Source organism: Sturnira hondurensis, unplaced genomic scaffold (assembly GCF_014824575.4).
Source record: "Sturnira hondurensis isolate 20B ecotype Veracruz unplaced genomic scaffold, ASM1482457v3 Scaffold0018525, whole genome shotgun sequence".
Lineage (NCBI taxonomy): Eukaryota > Metazoa > Chordata > Mammalia > Chiroptera > Phyllostomidae > Sturnira > Sturnira hondurensis.
The window spans coordinates 4,775,121-4,792,291 of record NW_028091156.1 but is presented as its reverse complement, the minus strand read 5'-3'; the positions used below and the strand labels follow the sequence as shown (position 1 = coordinate 4,792,291).

Genomic DNA, 17,171 nt, shown 5'->3' with positions numbered 1-17,171 from the left:
TAGTGGCTTATGGTCCCAAGGTCCTTTATTCAGCCTCAGCCATGGCGGGGGTGACAGCTTCTGAAACCAGGAAGGGTGGTGCCCAACACATGAACTCTTTAGTGTTTAGAATTTGTACCAAAATACATCTTAGCACTTACTGTGTGGCCGGGTTCTTGACTTCTTCCCATCCCCCAATCTCACTAAGAGAGATCATTGCTCTTAGCAAGAGAGATTTGTTGATCTTTTAGGAGTTTCCCCTCTAAAGAATATGATAAGAACCCAGAGTCATTCTCCACCCTCAGGGATAGAGCCAAGATTGAGGCTGCTTGGGCACAGGTGTCAAAGGTGGACCCATCTCCTAGTCATGGACCACCCAGGATGACTGGAGACACAAAAGCCAGAAACCTGGAGAGAGCGAGGAAAGGAAGAGCTCAGGATGCCCGGCAGGAAGTGAAACTGTGCAGGCTGACCTGACAGTGTGAAGACATGGGTGTTGGTTGTTTTTCTGACTCTATATTGTGACCAATCATAGCGTTTTCATTTTTAACTATGACCTTTACTAGGATCTGCCCGGTTTATTACCCTTAATAAGACTTTAGGAAGGCAAAGACAGAAGCGGGAAGGACAGTGAGAAGGCTATTGCAATCTTTTAGGAGAGAGATACGGCTTGGCCTGCAGTGCTAGCCTGGGAGCTGGTGAGAAGTGGTCAGACTCTGGGCGCATGTCAAATGCTTATGCTGAGTGAAGGAAGTCTCAGAAATAGTCCATACTGCATGATTCCATTTATTTCAAATTTTCAAATTACAAGTCCAACCATAGCAATGGAAGGTTGCTGGAGACAGGCAGGAGTGGAGAGGAAGGAATTTCAAAGGCATTCGAGGACTCTTTTAGGGGTGATGGGCATGTCAACCATCTTGATTTTGGCGATAGTCTCACGGGTGTATACAGATGCCCAATCCTATCAGATTGCACACTTTAAATACATGCAGCTTACTGTATGTCAATTATGCCTCACTATAATTATTAAAATAGAGCGTGTACAAGGTTGTCTGATGGATTGGGCCTGGGGTGTGAGAGGAAGAGGTGTCAGTAATGGTTTGTTAATTTTTGGCTTGAAGCACCTGGAAGATAGGAATAAAAATGTCATTATATTTGCAGATAGGAAAGGTGAACAGAGCAGGATTCAAGAGAGAAAAATAAGGAGTTTAGTATTTAACAAGTTGCGTTAGAGATGCCTGTTAGCCACACCTGAGAATTTAAGCAAACAAATATATAGAAGAACAATGAAGCACTCCAGAGGGCCCAGCGGCTTAAACCCACGGTGCATCATCCCTAGTGAGTTCTCTCCAGATGGCCTGGGAAGGACTCTGGACCAGTGGACTATCTCACAGCTCCTGTAGACAAACAAGTGAGACCCTCTGTGGGGCGGTCCCATCTTTTCCATTATTCAGCAACATGGACTGCATAGACCAACCACATTCTCTCTTCTTTTAAAGGATCCAGTAGTTTAGGAAACCAGCTGATGGTTTGACTGGTGTTCCAGGTTGATGGACAACCTGCATAGACCTGCAACGAGTTGGCCTTCGTGGCAGACAAGTGCAAAGTGCCCCACCCTGGGCCAGAGCATCACAGCCTCTCCTCCCTCAACGGACCTGTAGGCCCGTGGCACTTTTTTTAATCGCATATGCAGATAATTCAGTTCTACTGTTGCTTACACACAGAAAAACAAAACAGAAAGTGCATGTTGTTTGACGGCTTTAAAGGGCTGTGGTTCACAGGGAGGGTTCTACGTGAATGCGGACCTCAGCTTCACCACCCACTGGAGTTCGAATGCCTCCATTTGCTTCTCTCGGAAACGCAGACACGCAGGGTAGAAGTAGGACCTGCTGCTGGTTAGGTGCTACTGTTGTGAAGACTAAATGAGCTGTTAGATATAAAGACCCTAGAATAACGTGCGCTCCTGAGGACTCAATCGGTCTTAGCTGCCATGGGCCAGCTTTCTCCTACTCTGACACTGAGTCGTCAGTCGTTCTTGTGGCAGTTGGTTTCCACTACATTGCGGGCTTCCTTCGACAAGGACCGGCTGTCTTATCTTTGACCTACATATTCCTGCACACCACCCTGGTGCCTGGCGTGAAATGGTGGCCTAAGATGGAAGCGCAACACATTTGCGTTGGATTCAAATACTTCTTCCCTTGGGGATACAGCCCGAAGTATCTTGAGCTCTCAGCACGGGGACCCACTCGTTGCCCACCTGTCTCCCAAGGCCCTTAAAAAGACCAGCTGGCCACCTGCTATATCACCAATGGGCCATTCCACTCCCTTTCCCCCTTGTTAATCAAACAGGTGTCCGGGAGCCTGGAAACGGGGACTAACAGGGGCAAACCGTGGGTGGGATTTCATAGTTGGGAAAGAGGTACCAAACCAAGAATGGGGGCGGCCGATCAGGAGTGGGAAGCTGCGAAAAACGCGCATCATGCCACCAAGAGGAGGCTGGTGCGAGGTTAGGGGTCTAAGGTCGCGAGCCCAGAAGGGCGGTGGGGGGCGGTGAAAAGGATGGAGCATTGTGTCCCGCCCCTCTTCCTCTCCTACAGCGGGTGCTGACGTGTCGGACGGGAACCTCTCCAACCGTCCCCAGGCGCCGCCCCTCGGCTGCGCGCTCCACCGCCCTCCGAGCTCCGCCCCAGGCCCCGCCCGCTGGCGCCAGCACCGGCATCGTCCTCCGCGTCACCGGCTCCCCGCGGTGACCACAACATGGCTGCGGCGCCGGGGCTGCCCTTGTGGCTCCTTCTGCTTGGGATGCCCTGGCGGGTACCGGGCCATCCGGAGCCTGACCTGGACCGGCGCTTCTCGGAACACAAACTCTGTGCCGACGCCGATTGCAGCAGTGAGTGCCCGGGGTGGGGGGCGGGGGGGCGGCGACCCGGGCCGGGGCCACACGGGGGCGGCAGATCGGCAGCCCACATGCGGGTCGGGGGGAGTCGCAGCCTAGGTGGGAGGGCGGGGCGCCGGGAAGCGGCCTGAGCCCCGGGACCCTGTGTTTGTGCACGGAGGCTCTGTGGATGCCCGGGCGGCAGGCCCTGGCCGCGGGGGGGGGGGGGGGGGGCGCCCCACCCNGGGGGGGGGGGGGGGGGGGGCGCACCTCCCACTTGTTGCCGGCGTTTTATTTTTTGTTGGCCGACCAATGTGGGGCTTTGGGGGTTGGAGGTGTCCCCTGTCCTCCCCGGAGCAGCACCTGATGTCCGCTACCCTCAGCCACCTGGCTCCGAGGGGCGATGGGGCGGTGCGCCGCGTGCCCTGGGGTTCCCACGCTGCCTCCCAGCGCTTTCCTGCCCCCGCTGCGGGGAACCCGGGTGGGTGCTGTGTAGGGGCAGATGTGCTCCGGGCTCGGTCGGCGGATCCCCTGCCGAAGGTTGTTGACAGGGATCGGAAAGGGCACCCCGGCGCTGCCCCTTCGCCCTTCTCTTTCACTCGGATTTAGGGCACGTACCGCCTTTTGAACAGATTTTGGAGTTTCGGTTTGGGACAATCTTGGAGTCCAGGCTTGCAGTGTATTTCAGGGTCTCCGTCCAGCTCTCTGTCCTGTCATCTCTGTGCTTGGAAGGCTCCTTGCGAGCAGCAGCCAGGCAGGGAGGGCACCAGCAAGGCCCAAATCTTCGGCTCTGGAAAGTTGCGGAGGATGTGCCCGGCCACCTGGGACCTGCAGCCTCCTCTCCTTCACGCAGGAAGCGGAGTAGTTCCCCAGCCCCGGACTGGGGGTTGGAGGGGTGGTGCAGAGAGCAGGGATGTCCAGGCTCCAATGAGTTGGATTATGAAAGTAACAGTAATAAACGCTCTAAGGGTTTGGTAAACCTAACCACCTTTAGCCTTAGCCCCTCCTGGTTGAACCTCTCCCTGCGCGTTTGCTGAACCAGGATCATTCTTAGTCCCCCAGCAGCTCTCCAGTAACCTTGTACCTCAGGGTTAACTGCTTCCTGGACAGTTGTTCACACGTTGTAATCAAAAGATATAGAAAATGTTCATTCCGAAAAGGCCACAGGCCTACAGTTTAGCTATTTCTATTCAAATGGGTGTTATTCAAAGAAGGATTCCATCAAATAAGAAAGGAGGCAGCCTCTGATTTGTGTTATCCCAAGAGGTAACCCTGGGGCCGATGTAAATCTGCACTGGAACAGTGGAGCGACCTCCACAGTTTTTTCCTTGAGTTTTCTGGGAGCAGACCCAGGTACTAGCAAGCAGGGCTGGCTACGGCGCATGTTCACTATTCTTTGCTTTCAAGCACTATGCTACCTGAGCCCTTCCAAGCCAGTTACCTGGAGAATCGCATCACTGGTGCTGCCTCTGTGGGCCACCTGGTGTTGAAAGCACCGTTAAGTTGTCATGTGGCTTCTGTCCAAAGGACACAATGTAACCAAACAGCAGGAAGCAGGACCTGGGGCTGTCCTGTGTGGCCTGCGCTTTTCAGAAGGATGATTTACACTATGTACTGTATTGCATCTCACTTACTGTTACACCTCCTCCATGACCTCTTCTCAGGGGAATGAGAGAAACATTGCTGTTTACAATCCCGATACAGTCCCTGGCCTATCACACCCAATTATATCGGAATTAAGATGCTGACATGTATTAAAATCATGAGATTTTTAGCTTCAAAATCCAAATAACCCCCTGTAAATCAATGTTTGTCCCTCGAACATGTATTTAGAGATACATTGTAATATATTCCTTGTTAATACATGTATGTAAAGATAGGTTGTAATATATTTATTGCTAATGGGCTTCTAGAAAAATGTTATTTCCATTCTCATCCTTGTCTCTATTTAATTGCATTTATTGTCCATTTCACCTTACATCAGAAACTGTGTGTTTGGCCAACAAACAGAAAATCCCTTCTACTAGTTTCTAGAGCAGGCGTGATTGAAGGCGGGCGCTTTAAGACTGACAGTGACTAGTGAGCAATTTTTACAAGTTGTGCTTGTCTCTGTCACACGTGATGTCCACGTCTGATTTTGCTCAGAGAAATCAGTAAGTAAGGGTATTTTAACTTCGTTTTGTTGGAACAGAACCTTCTTCATGTTGGCTCTAGTCCACATCACTTACTTTCAGACAGTACCGCCTTGTCATGTGATTGGATCCATCGCACAGGGTCCCATATCCTCTCCTGGTAATGCATCCCGGTCTTGTGTAGAGAGAACACCCTGGGGACCCACGAAATGGACAGTGTTTACTGCTAGTGGCACCAGTTAGAGCCACTTAAGGGCAGTGCCTTTTAGGGGTTAAAGTTAATTGATCCCTGGGGGGCTTCTGGGTGCTCTCCCCAGTTCCCTATTACCTCTACATGTACCCATGCTTACGCTAGTCAGCGTCCAAGCGTGAGTTGACCCAACTGCAAAATGAACTCTCTTTATGACTGCGAAACAGCAAAGGCCAAGACTAGAAGGCTAGAGTGGGAACCCAAAGTTATTATTGAGAACAGCCTTTTAGGGGGTGGACGTGCTGGGTTTTGTTTCTCAGCATTATCCATAAAGAAAACTAGTGGGAGTTTCCCTCTCTCCTGTTTGCTAGGGGTGGGCGGGGGGCGGGTGTGGCCTGATTTATAAGGATAAAACTGTAAAGATTTTAGGTACTCGGAACACATGTCTCGAAAGTGACTGATTCCAGGCAGTACTGGAGAAAGTTGTTCACAGTGGGCTCTTCTATTTCCCGATGAATCAACATGGACCACGAAACTTGAACTCTGATATCTGGTTATTTCTTCTCTCTCTCACATGCAGTGTTAATGTACCGGGGTGAGGCCCTACAAGATTTCACAGGCCCGGACTGTCGTTTTGTGAATTTTAAAAAAGGCGACAATGTCTATGTCTACTATAAACTGGCAGGGAATTTGCCTGAAGTTTGGGCTGGAAGTGTAAGTAAACATTTCACATACTTTTTTTTTTTCCTTTTTCATCACCAACAAAGATTTATTCAAGAAAAAGAAAGGATTGCAATTCCCAACCGTCAGGCTTGGGGAGCCACGTGCAAATTCTGCCAGGAGAGAAGAGGGAGAAAATGACATACTTTCTCCTCTGACTTTGTATTGGCTCGTTCAGCACTGTCGGCTTAAATAACTGTGTTCTTTGCGTCCTCGATGGCATCCCCAGGTCCTCTCTGCTGTGTCCCCCAGCAGGCTTCAGGCTTGGCATGGACCAGGGGCCCAGCAGGGGTTTCTTAGACAGAGTGAACTGCTTCCGGCTGTTGCTCCTCAGCATCAAGTTCCAGGCCTTCAGGGCCATGGGTGCTCCATACACAGTCAAGTTTGAAATGGCACAACCTGAAAGTCCCTGAACTTCGTTGCTTTAACATGGAAGGATTCGTAGGCCTTAGACTTAAACTACTGGAAGCGATGTGTGAAACAGTGTTTCACGCATTTTGTGGGCATTCCTTTTTTTCTGAATTATTAATATTTGTGAAAAACTGGCAGTTCGGGAAACAGTTGCCTAATCCTGGGTCCTGTTCTTAGTCTGTTAAACAGCAAAATGTCGCTTTCACTGTGTGCTTTCTTGATTGTGGGTTTGTTCTGCGCGCAACTTCATCCTCTCCATGCTTTGCAGACACCTGCTCCCAGTGGTCCCCCGAAGCTCAGTCCCACCCAGTTCTTTGGGTGCCCTGATATCAGACACGGAAATCAGTGAGTGCAGCGTGCTCTGATGTTTTGAATGAGGCTATTCTCCAGGAGCGAGAGATCGAGAGGCGAAGGAGTTAATTGTCCTCTTCAAAGAGTGTGGACTGTGTGTTTATTGAGAGCAGTAAGAGTCTCGGATGTCCTTAAAATTGTCCCAACGTAGAGAAGTACCCAGTCCCAACCTCGGAAGCTTTCAAAATCTCAATGAGACACCCAAACAAACCACAGAAAATGAGCCTTAAGAAACCTCCACTGGGAAGAGCAGATGGGTTGTGTCGGCAGTCAGATTCCTAGGGAGGGACATTGCAGGGCCACCCAGTCAGGTCCAGTCCTTGTGATTCCACTAGAGCCCCAGATGAATCACTCGATACAAAGAAGAGTCTATTCCGTTCCTTTCAAGTCTGCTACAGGCGATTTCTTGACAGTCTTTTTTCTTGGACCGTTATTCCACGTCCCTAGGCTGCATTTTTTATCTGGTGGTCAAGTTTGGGCATTTGAGTCAGCGAACTCAACTTGCATTTTCCCCCTCCGCACGTTCGTGCACACCCAGTCCACCTCCGGAAAGCCGGCGGTCTTCCTGGGTCCCCACTGTCATCCTGCCTCTTTGGGGAGCACCGCCCTGAGCGCCCACCAGAAGGGCCCTTCGCTGTCTGAGCGTTGTTTCGGCGGCACTGCGTTTGCACTGCAGTGTGTGTGCTGTCTTAGCTCCTAAAACTCAAAAGCCCTGTAATTAATGCACGTTCCTTCAGAATACTTCCGGGCAGTGCCATTCACATATGTCCTGATAGTAGCTAGGCAGAATGTGTTCTCTTTAAACAATAGCTGCGTTTCTTTTCCTTCCAAGTCATCAGTCCCTTAGCAGGGATTATGCATGGAAGCAAAATTAAGACACATGGATTATTTCTGGTTATGAGGGCCCTTAATTCTGCAACATTTGGGGGGGAGGGTCATGTCATAAGAAATGGGACCCCATCCAGTATAAAAATACGGAGTTTTATATATCACAGAGTTTACACAAAGATAAATGTAGTTCTCTGCAGCTCTCTGATTTTTTTTTGTCCCTTTTCCAGGTTTTCTCTAAATAAAATTTTCCTGAGAAGGAGAAAAGGGATATTTTCTCTTAACTCTCTCATGTCATGAACCTTTATAACTCAGGAAATGAAAAACTCCCTCCTTAGCTTTCCAGGGATTCTTCTTTCTATTTCTTAGTTTTCATCCTGCCGTCTTTTTTTGCTTTCTTGGAGTGGCAGACTCGAACTGCCAGTGTGGCGGTTTTAATTGCCCTGGGTTATCTAATCTCCAAGGCAGTATTCTCCCACAGACACTGGCTCTCAGAGAGCTGCCAGATATAACTGGAGCGCTCATAATGAGGACATTTTAGGAGTTGGTGATAAGACAGCCTTTTTTTTCTTTTTGTGCATTTGATCTGCCTATCAGTCTCCTTCTTTACTGATTGGGAAGTGATCTACCGCTCTCTTTCAGACTGAAGCTGGTAACAGACAGGCTGTGTTTCTCAAGAGGACATGACTTAGTATAACCTTGGGTGTTAGTGCTACAGATGAACAGGGTAATCTTCTACAGAGGTTTACTTTGCATAAGACTGAAGCTTGATGTATATATTAGTATGAGTTTTATTTTCCCCCTAATACTTGAAACTCTAGTTTTTGAAAAAGCTAGTACAGCCCATACAATCAAGAAATAGTGGCCTTTTGTAGTGTTGGTCACAGGTTTCAGAAATTTTGTATTTTTTACTGATTAATTTTCTATGGCTGGTGTTTATTGGTTTAAGAAAGACATGTAAGTACTGGTTTATGAGCAGTGCTGTGAAATGTGGAGGTAAATTCTTGCTAGAGGTTATTTGGAATTGTGTTTCCAACCAGCTTCGATTTGCATAGTTTTAATCATATAATATACAACAATATTCTCTTATGCAGCTCTTTTATCTACTTCAAAAATCTAACTTCCTGTGCTCTGTGTTTAGAATTAAGCTGAATGTTGAAAGAAAACTTCAGTGGTTTTAGGAAAGTTGGCTTGACAATATTATGTACTTAACTTCGAATCATAATTTCTGTGATCATTCAAGTGATGGTGTGCCTCTGTGCTTATAGCTGCCTGTCTGTCTGTCTGTTCACTTTCGCTGGTGTATATTTCTTATACAGAATTTTGATTGACATATTTCTTTTGCCCATTCTTTCATGTAGGTTGGACGTATTTTTGGATATTTTCCAAAGGCCTTAATCAAGGTAGCCCACACATACACTAAAAAAGAGCTACAAGTTCCAGCGGATGTAAGTGGTGGATTTTGTTTTTTGGTTCTCTATTATAATGGGCTTACAAATTCATCAGTTATTGATTACATTAAGTCCTCACTTAGTGCTGTCTATAGGTTCTGTGACTTTAAGCAAAATGCCATATAACAAAGCCAGTTCTATCATAGGTTCATTGACATAAGCAAGAGTTAAGTTTCTATGTCACTTCACCCATGTTGTCACGAAATGACATTGAACAAGGTGTTAGTCAAGGACCTGTTTTATTTCTGAAGGTCTTTCAGTGTGTTTTGGTAAAAAAAAAAAAAAGAAGAAGTTAACATTTGTATATCAGATTTTAATTTAGAGTCCGACTACCTTTAAAAAGAGGACAAAAGAAAATGAAAAGAATTTCTTGGAGACTTGATATCACAATCTGATAGTTACCTAATACATTGAAGTAGGTGTTCTTATGCAAGGTTGTATATTCTTCTACGGGGTTACTTTTGCTACTTTCTATGAGAAACAATGAAGAATTCAATATTTTTGCATTTAGCTATTACATTTAGGAGGTAAATACTTTTCTTACCAGCGAAAGGAAAAGGTGTCTCAATTTGAAAACCACTCATTGAATGGTCCTTAGTTTAAGTCCATAGAAATCAGGTTACATTGATCAGACACCCTCACGTATGTACTAGGCCAGCAGTGCAAAGGTGTAAGGCTTGTCTTCTTACTGACTCTTTAGTGAGTGAAGGGGTGAGGTGTATTACAGACCTGGAAAAGGGACAGGGGAGTTTCAGATGAAGTCCTGTCTCATATCCACAAGGTGCCAACTGCACATTCTGTACAGTGTCCATCTAGGGGGCACTGACTTAATTAACACAGCTTTGTGAGGACAAGGATGGGATCCTCGTGCGATTATTGATGTCTGGAGTTTATAGTAACTGGTGCCCACCCTCCTTCAGAGCCTCTGAGCAGCTCGTCGGAGCTGCTGCACAATGTGCTAGCTGCTGGCCCAGGGCAGTTCATAGATGAGATTGGCAGAACGGATGATGTTTTAGAGCTATTGCTAACTTTCTTTTTTTAGATTTTTACTTATTTTGAGAGAGGGGGGGAAAATGTGAGAAACAGAGGCAGAGAAACATTGGTTCGTGGCTTCTCGCTCACCCCCAGCTGGGGACCCGGCCCATAACCCAGGCATGTGCCCTGACTGGGAATCGAACCGGGGGCCTTGCGGTTTGCAGGCCAGCACTCCATACACTGAGTCGCACCAGCCATGGTGCCATTGCTGTTCTTGAACTCTCTTGACAGTCTCAAGGGTCATAAATTCAGCCCTGTTGCCTGTTTGGCCCCGCTCCTAATGAAGAGACTTCTGGGATACGTGTGCAACGGCAGCTCCCTGGTCACGGGGGCCTCGTGGGTTTGGGATGCTGCCTTCTCCCCATGCCTCCCGTGGCATATTTCTCCTACTGCTGCGGAAATGGCTTCGGTGCACGTGCGCTGAGGAAAGGAAACCGTCCACCCCTGCCACCCTGGGCAGGTCTCCCTGGGGTAGTAGGAGGGGCCAGCGAGGACAAGAGAATGACCTTGGTTTTTTCACTTTCTCTTCCCCTTATGGCCCCTTGAATGTCAATAGGGTTTTTACAGGAGGAGAGGAAGAATGTAGATTTACGAATAGTCTTGAAAACAGATTTTATGGACACCAAGAACCCCAGTTTAGAGTAGATTCCTGACTGAAAGTTGTTTTCAAGTCACATTTGGGGTGATAATTAAATTAGTGGAGCCCCCCAACACAGTTCTTTGGTCCTTTACAGTTTTACTTCCTGCGCACCTATATTTCAGTGAGATGCTTCTTAAGCTGATTTATCTTTCCCAACCCAAGAAAATAGGAGCTAAATAATCTGGGTAGACTCAGAGCCCGACAGCAAGGTGATTCTGCCCGTTTCTGGCTGCATAAGCAGGGAAGGGCAGCCTACAGGCGGGATGGCAGGGACACTGGATGGTTCTCCAGCTTCTCCCACACAAATTACTACATGGTGAATTCCCAGAACATCAGGTATAGATGTTGGAAGTTGGGGGACCCAGTCAGTGAACCCCACTTTTCCCCACCTGTGCCCAGAACAAACTGAGAGGCCCAGCGGTCAGGCAGATGAAGACGAACCTGCCACTAAACTAAAGCTTTATTTATTGATAAAGCTTTTTGGCAAACATGGCTCAAGTGTGCAGAAATAATGGGCTCTCAAGCCCTGGCTCCTGTGGCCCAGTGGATTGAGTGCCAGCCTGTAAACCAGGGGGTTGCTGGTTCAGTTCCCAGTTGGGGCACATGCCTAAGTTGTAGACCGGGTCCCCAGTGGGGGGGGTGTGAGATGCAACCACACACTGATGTTTTTCTCATCCCTTTCTCCCTCCCTTCCCCTCTGTCAAAATAAACAAATAAAATCTTTTTTTAAAAAATGGGCTCTTGAAATTTCAGTCTAGAATAAGACAGACTGACATAGCCGGAGGTGGAGCAAGGTAAGGGGGCTTGGGGGGTTGTCCCCAGGGGAACTGCTCTTATAAAACTGACGGTACAGAGGACATGTGCTCTCTCCAGCTGGTCCCGAACAGAAGATGGGGACAGGGACAGGGCAGGGCAGACGCACCAGTGACATGACTCATTTCTCCACTGGGGGGAGGGAAGGAAGGGAATACAGAAGTATGCCTCGGGTCAAGGTCCTCCTCAGGGAAGCAGAAAGCCAGGGACAGGTGTGTTCCAGCCTGCCATCTCCTAGCTACCCAAGGACAGTAACTGCCCAAGGTTGGCACAAAAGCTCCTTTAGAGCCAAACATGGGTTCAAGGTTATCCTTGTCACTAGCGTGGGTAAGACTTTGCTCTTGTGACACTTGGCTAGCAACATACTAGTGTTTCTCTTTCCCTTACAGGAGACAGATTTTGTTTGCTTTGATGGGGGAAAAGATGATTTTGATAACTATAATTTAGAAGAACTTCTAGGATTTTTGGCATCATCCAATTTTGCAACTGGAGATTCTAAGAAAACTATAGAAAAAACATCTCAGCATGTGGAAAAACCTCCTGGAGTATCTGAGGAAGGGGACCCTGCGCCTGACTCGGACCCGGCCACCACGGAGGGGAGACACGGCGCTTTCCCGGGAAACGCTGCAGAGCAGGAGGAGAACTATGAGGCTCAGGAGACCCGCCCCCAGGCAAGCGGTCACACGGATCACTTGCAGGGGGAGGGGCCTTCGCTTGAATCGTTTGAAGAAATGCTTCAAGATAAATTAAAAGTGCAGGACAGTGAGAACAACAAAACCAGCAATAGTTCTCAGATCTCAAACGAACAGGAGAAGATGGATGCTTATACACTTTTGAAAAAAGAAATGACTTTGGACTTGAAAACCAAATTTGGCTCAACCGCTGATGCACTTGTGTCTGATGATGAGACAACCAGACTTGTTACTTCATTAGAAGACGACTTTGATGAGGAATTAGATGCCGAGTATTACGTAATTGGGAAGGAAGAAGAGGAGGAGGATCAGGAAAACTTTGATGAGATACCATTACTCACCTACACAGATGAAGAAGACTTGAAAATGCCAGCAACACCCGAGGCTGGGAAATACTCTACTGATCAAGAGCAGAATTCAAGTGAAGAGGACAAAGTGGAGGCAGCTCAGCCCCTGCACATGAAAAATGATGAAGGAGATCCAGCAGCCTGGGAGGACACTGTCGTCTCCACCGTCGTCTCCACCGTCCCAGAAGGCGAGGAACGAACAGGTGTGGATTTTGAGAGTTACAATTCAGAAGAAGAACAAGAAAGCGATGATGGATTAGTTCCAGACAGCAAATGGGGGAAACCACAATTGCCAACAGATCATGCGGACTCTAAAAAGGCAGCCGATGGTCTTCCGGTTGCAGAAGTTCCTAAAGCCAATAATGAGAGAGACCCAGAAATGGACCCAGAGCCTCACGATACAGGAAGCGGGAGGACGGCTGAGGAATCCGAGAGGAGCCTGGTGCAGGCTAAGAAAGGGTTAGAGGATGCGAAGAAAGAAGACAGGACTCTGCACAGCCCTACTCCGAGCAGTAACCTCAACTTGTTGGTAGCCACTGAAAAGGGTAAAGAAACACTAAAATCAGTCTTCGGTAACAAAGAACAGGATCCTAAAAGAGCAGCTGTTCCTATCCCAAAAGGAATGGTCCGGGAGGAGAAGCCTGGAGAGCCGATTCTGGAAGGTGGCTCAGAGGGCGGGTGGGAGCACAAAGCTGCAGGGAATCAGGTGAAGGACGGAAAGATTCAACAGGAACCCAGGGATGTCGCACCACTCTTGGGAGGTGGTCAGCATAATGCATCTAAGGACGGTATGGAGCAGGAAGTAGGTACTTTAGTAAACGGACCAAAAGCACACACAGTTTCGGGGGAGCATCTAAGTGAGAAACTTAAAGAGGAACAGCTTCTTAAGACTCAAAATCAACCCCGGTTCTCCTCTCCTGATGAAATTGGCTTGTCAACAGGGCTGGAAGACGAGGGTCCCGTTCTGGGAAGAAATCTGTCCTGGCAACAAGAACAAGATGTGGCCGCTGTAGTGAGCACACCGGTGAGCGAGAAGACGAGGCCCTCGGCAGACGAGGTCACAGGAGACGCTGTGGGCAGGGAGTCTGTCCGTCCGAAGCCGGACACTCCAGGAGCAGAAACAGTGGGCCAGCGGGGCAGCGCAGAAGGGCCAGGTCCCCGCACTGAGAAACCGGAGGCAGACGATGCCGACTACGCCCTCGAGGAACTACTGGAGGATGAAAACGCTGCAAGTGCCAAGCAGTCTAGAGGGAAAAGCCCCGAGAGGCAGGACGGGCAGTTGGAGGTTCCTCCGCAAGTCCCCGAAAGAGGGGTTTTAGGTGCCATGAACAATGAGGCAGAAACGGAAGCCAACAAAGAAGAAGCTAGTAATAGTTTGGAAATAGATAGGAAAAATGAGACTGTGGGCCAAGAGGAAGGCACACTAGGCAAGGAACCCGGTGGTCTGGTGGTAGGAAAGGAAGAAAGCCCTGCGGCAGACAGGAAAGCACAGAGCCCATCTGATGGAAGCGACTTCCCTGGTGAGAAAACGCACCAGACTCCAGAGTCAGGCGAAATGTTTGAGAACAGCGCTTTTGCTTCTGCTACAGCAGGCAACCCCGAGGACCGCCTGAAGACCTCGGGGCTCACGGAGACGCCGGGGGTAGGACTCTCACGCGAGGGCCCGGAGGACGGAGAGAAGCTCGCGGACACACAGAGCCCGGGGGCTGCCCCTGCGGAGCGTGACGGCGGCCATGCCTCCCAGGGGGCTGCAGGCCCAGCGGCGGAGTCGGAGAGCAGCGGCCCCTCGGCCCCCTTGCCCATCATAAGCAGCTTCTTCAAGGAGCAGCAGTCGATGCAGCGGTTCCAGAAGTACTTTGATGCCCACGAGCTGGAAGCCATATTCCAAGAAATGTCGTCGGCGCTGAAGTCCGCACAGCAGGAGAGCCCGCCCTACAGCGTGGAGAAGGCCCTGGACAAGGTCTTCCGCGCGTCGGAGTCCCGGATTCTGAGTGCGGCAGAGGAAATGCTGGACGCTCGCGTGACCAAGCTCCGGGCGTCGGGGGTGAAGGAGAACGTATTTGAGGAGGCCGCCGTGCTGGACGATGTGCAAGACCTGATCTATTTTGTCAGGTACAGACACTCCGCAGGGCGGGGCACCGGACCGCCGCCCGCGGCGCAGCCTTCAGAGCGAGGCTGGGACGGACCCGCGGAAGGTAAAGTACCTGCCTGTGGCCTCGGCGGGTGGGGCTGGAGGGACCCGTGGGGGGCTGCTGCTGCCGTGTCTCAGACCTTCTTTGTGAAGCTCTGTCCAGTGTCCAGTGTCCAAAGGCAAGAGGCAGGGTAGTGCTGTGCACGTGTGCACAAAAAGACGTGTCCCTTGCTGTCTTTTTTTAGGCTTGGATAAGGATTTCTTATCCTGTTTTCTCCTTAGAATAGTGGAGAATGGTAGTGTTTTCAGAAGAAAACATCATAAAAAGATAAGGCATAAACAAGAAAAAGATGCACGTGATAGACCTGTGAGCGAAGTGCGCATTTCACGTAAAACGAGGAAAGCGCTTTTGCAAACACGGCTTCTTCACCACACAGTAACTGTGGTGGGACCGAGGCCCGGCAGGTGTCACTCCACGTCGGCGCCCTGCCGTTTTGTGGGTGCCGTGCTCTGCCTGCCTCTTTGGGGCAGTCACCCGGCTCAGTCCCATTGCACGGGGCCCTGGGGTTCTTGCCTTCTGACTGATGGAGCACTGACCAGGATGCAGAGTTCTAACACAGCACCTGGCACTCGGGAGCTGCTCGGCAAGGAGTGGCAGAACTGACCCGGAGCCAGTGCCCTAACGTAAGCTGGTCCCTAGCTGCATGGCCTTTCCCATGTCCCCGTGCTTTCAAACAGGGACATTTCAACTGAGGGTCTGGAGAGGAATGCCAGGAGGCAGACTTAAAGGCACAGGATAAACTTATCTCCCCAGAGTGCCAGTTTTTCCTGAGCATTTGGGGACAGAAACATCTTTGCATGTCATTAAAGCATATGTATCTTGGATTGGGCTGTAAAACTTGAATTTTCAGGTAAATTAGGTGGCTTCACAGAAATTCATCTTTGTGGTGGGTCACACTGGGCTTGTGCCCTCAGCCTCTTAGGGACGGAAATGGGCTCTCGCTCTGACTGAGGTCCTTTGGAGGTCACTGGAGGCCCTTCAGCCGCTGCCCCTGTGTGCGACGCCCTTCTCCGTGCTGGCTCTGAGACAGATGTGCTTGTGCACAGAAGAGTATGTGTCGCTTCTGTGTAGAAGAGATGTTTCATATCTTTGCTCTTGACTGGGATTCTCTTGTGCACATTTATCTGGGTGGGCCAAAGGAAGTTAGGGTATTGAGTTCCCTACTGTGAGTGTATTTAGTTATTTATGAAGTACTTTGGCTTAAGGGCTTCTTTGTCATTTTTATTATGTGCATTAGCCATCTTTGCAGTGAGGGAAAAGCATCTGAAACTCTTGTTTCCCTGCCCGCTTGGGCTCCCTGGCTACCAGCACTCGGAGGGGTGGGAGAGGCGTGCCCTGGAGCTGTGTGTGGCGGTGATGCTCAGTGGGAGGAACTGAATGGGGAGTGTCAGCAAGGTTCGTCCACCAGTGTGTTCTTCCTCCCTGCAGCGGTACAGCCACCCCTGGAAGATAATCCCTCCCAAGAGAACACAGAAGATCTTAAAATGCAGATTCCTGAAGAGCCTAGCCACTTGGATCAGCCCATAACTAGTAACACGGGGGTCTCAGAAGTGTCACAGGAGCCAAATACTGAGAAGGACGGCCACCCAGGTAAAGCTTGGTGATTTTCCTCTGCAGAGCAGAGGCATGTCATAAAGAAGAGCTTCCAGGAGATCTGCTGTTGCAGATAGGAAATAGAGGGGAGAGCAGTACAGGCGTGAGCGAATTTCAACAATCAGAAATCCTGGAACGGAACAAACGGCAGGAGTTAAGACAGTGCTCCGTCGCAGGAGTCGGTCCAGAGGCCGTGACTAGCCCACACGCCTGTGACTGGCGAGCACTGGCTTATGGAGACGATTTTAAACTGAAACGACACTTTCAAAGCCTTACACTCTCAAAATGTAGTTTGCAACCAGACCAGCAGCGTTGCGAGCTCTGAGGGTGGGCACCAGCGAGCTGTGTGTAACAGGCCATCCAGGAAATTCTGAGTGGTTGAAAGTGGGTGTTGGAGAACCGCTGCTCCGAACCTCACAAACTGTGTCATCCCCCCCACCCCCAAGTGAGAGAACGGCAAACGGCACAGGGTGTTGCGGCACGCAGCCGTCCAGCAGAGACTGGCACGGGTGAACAGTGCCTGCCTCTCAGAGCACAGCAAGTGTCTACTGTTTAAATTGAGAAAGTTGTTTAAAAAACAAAGTAAAAAAAATGCAACCCCCATCAGGATCAACAGCTTTCTAGTTTTCACGGAGCTCGCTCATTTTAGCAGATCAGAAGAACAGCTGATTGTGTTGTCTTAATGGTGACAGACATCATTCCTGTTTCTGTGCCTTTAAAGGCCTAGGAGCCTAGGGATCGCTGTACCTGGTGGTGCCTGGGCCAGTGTCCCTAACCCCCTGCAGATATAGGCGAGGCCACAGCCGGGAGAGGGACTCAGCTGGTCTGGGGAGGGAGGGTGTGTTGGAAGCACGCTCCCTGCATCACTGAAGGCCTGACGAGTCGAATGGGAATCCGAAGTTTTTTCTGTGTGTAATTGTCT

The 17,171-nt window shown here is 49.6% G+C and overlaps 1 protein-coding gene across 3 annotated transcripts in view; it reads left to right on the top strand.

The window, feature by feature from the left end:
• The first annotated feature begins 2,682 nt into the window (after nt 1–2,682).
• MIA3 (MIA SH3 domain ER export factor 3) overlaps nt 2,683–17,171 on the top strand; it is a 38,805-nt gene continuing 24,316 nt past the window's right edge. For all 3 annotated transcript variants that reach the window (XM_037069539.1, XM_037069540.1, XM_037069538.1), the window contains exons 1-5: nt 2,683–2,869; nt 5,757–5,890; nt 8,848–8,934; nt 11,815–14,659; nt 16,085–16,246. In XM_037069539.1, the coding sequence (XP_036925434.1) occupies nt 2,737–2,869; nt 5,757–5,890; nt 8,848–8,934; nt 11,815–14,659; nt 16,085–16,246 (3,361 nt within the window). In that variant the 5' untranslated portion in view covers nt 2,683–2,736. The remainder of the gene's footprint in view (nt 2,870–5,756; nt 5,891–8,847; nt 8,935–11,814; nt 14,660–16,084; nt 16,247–17,171) is intronic.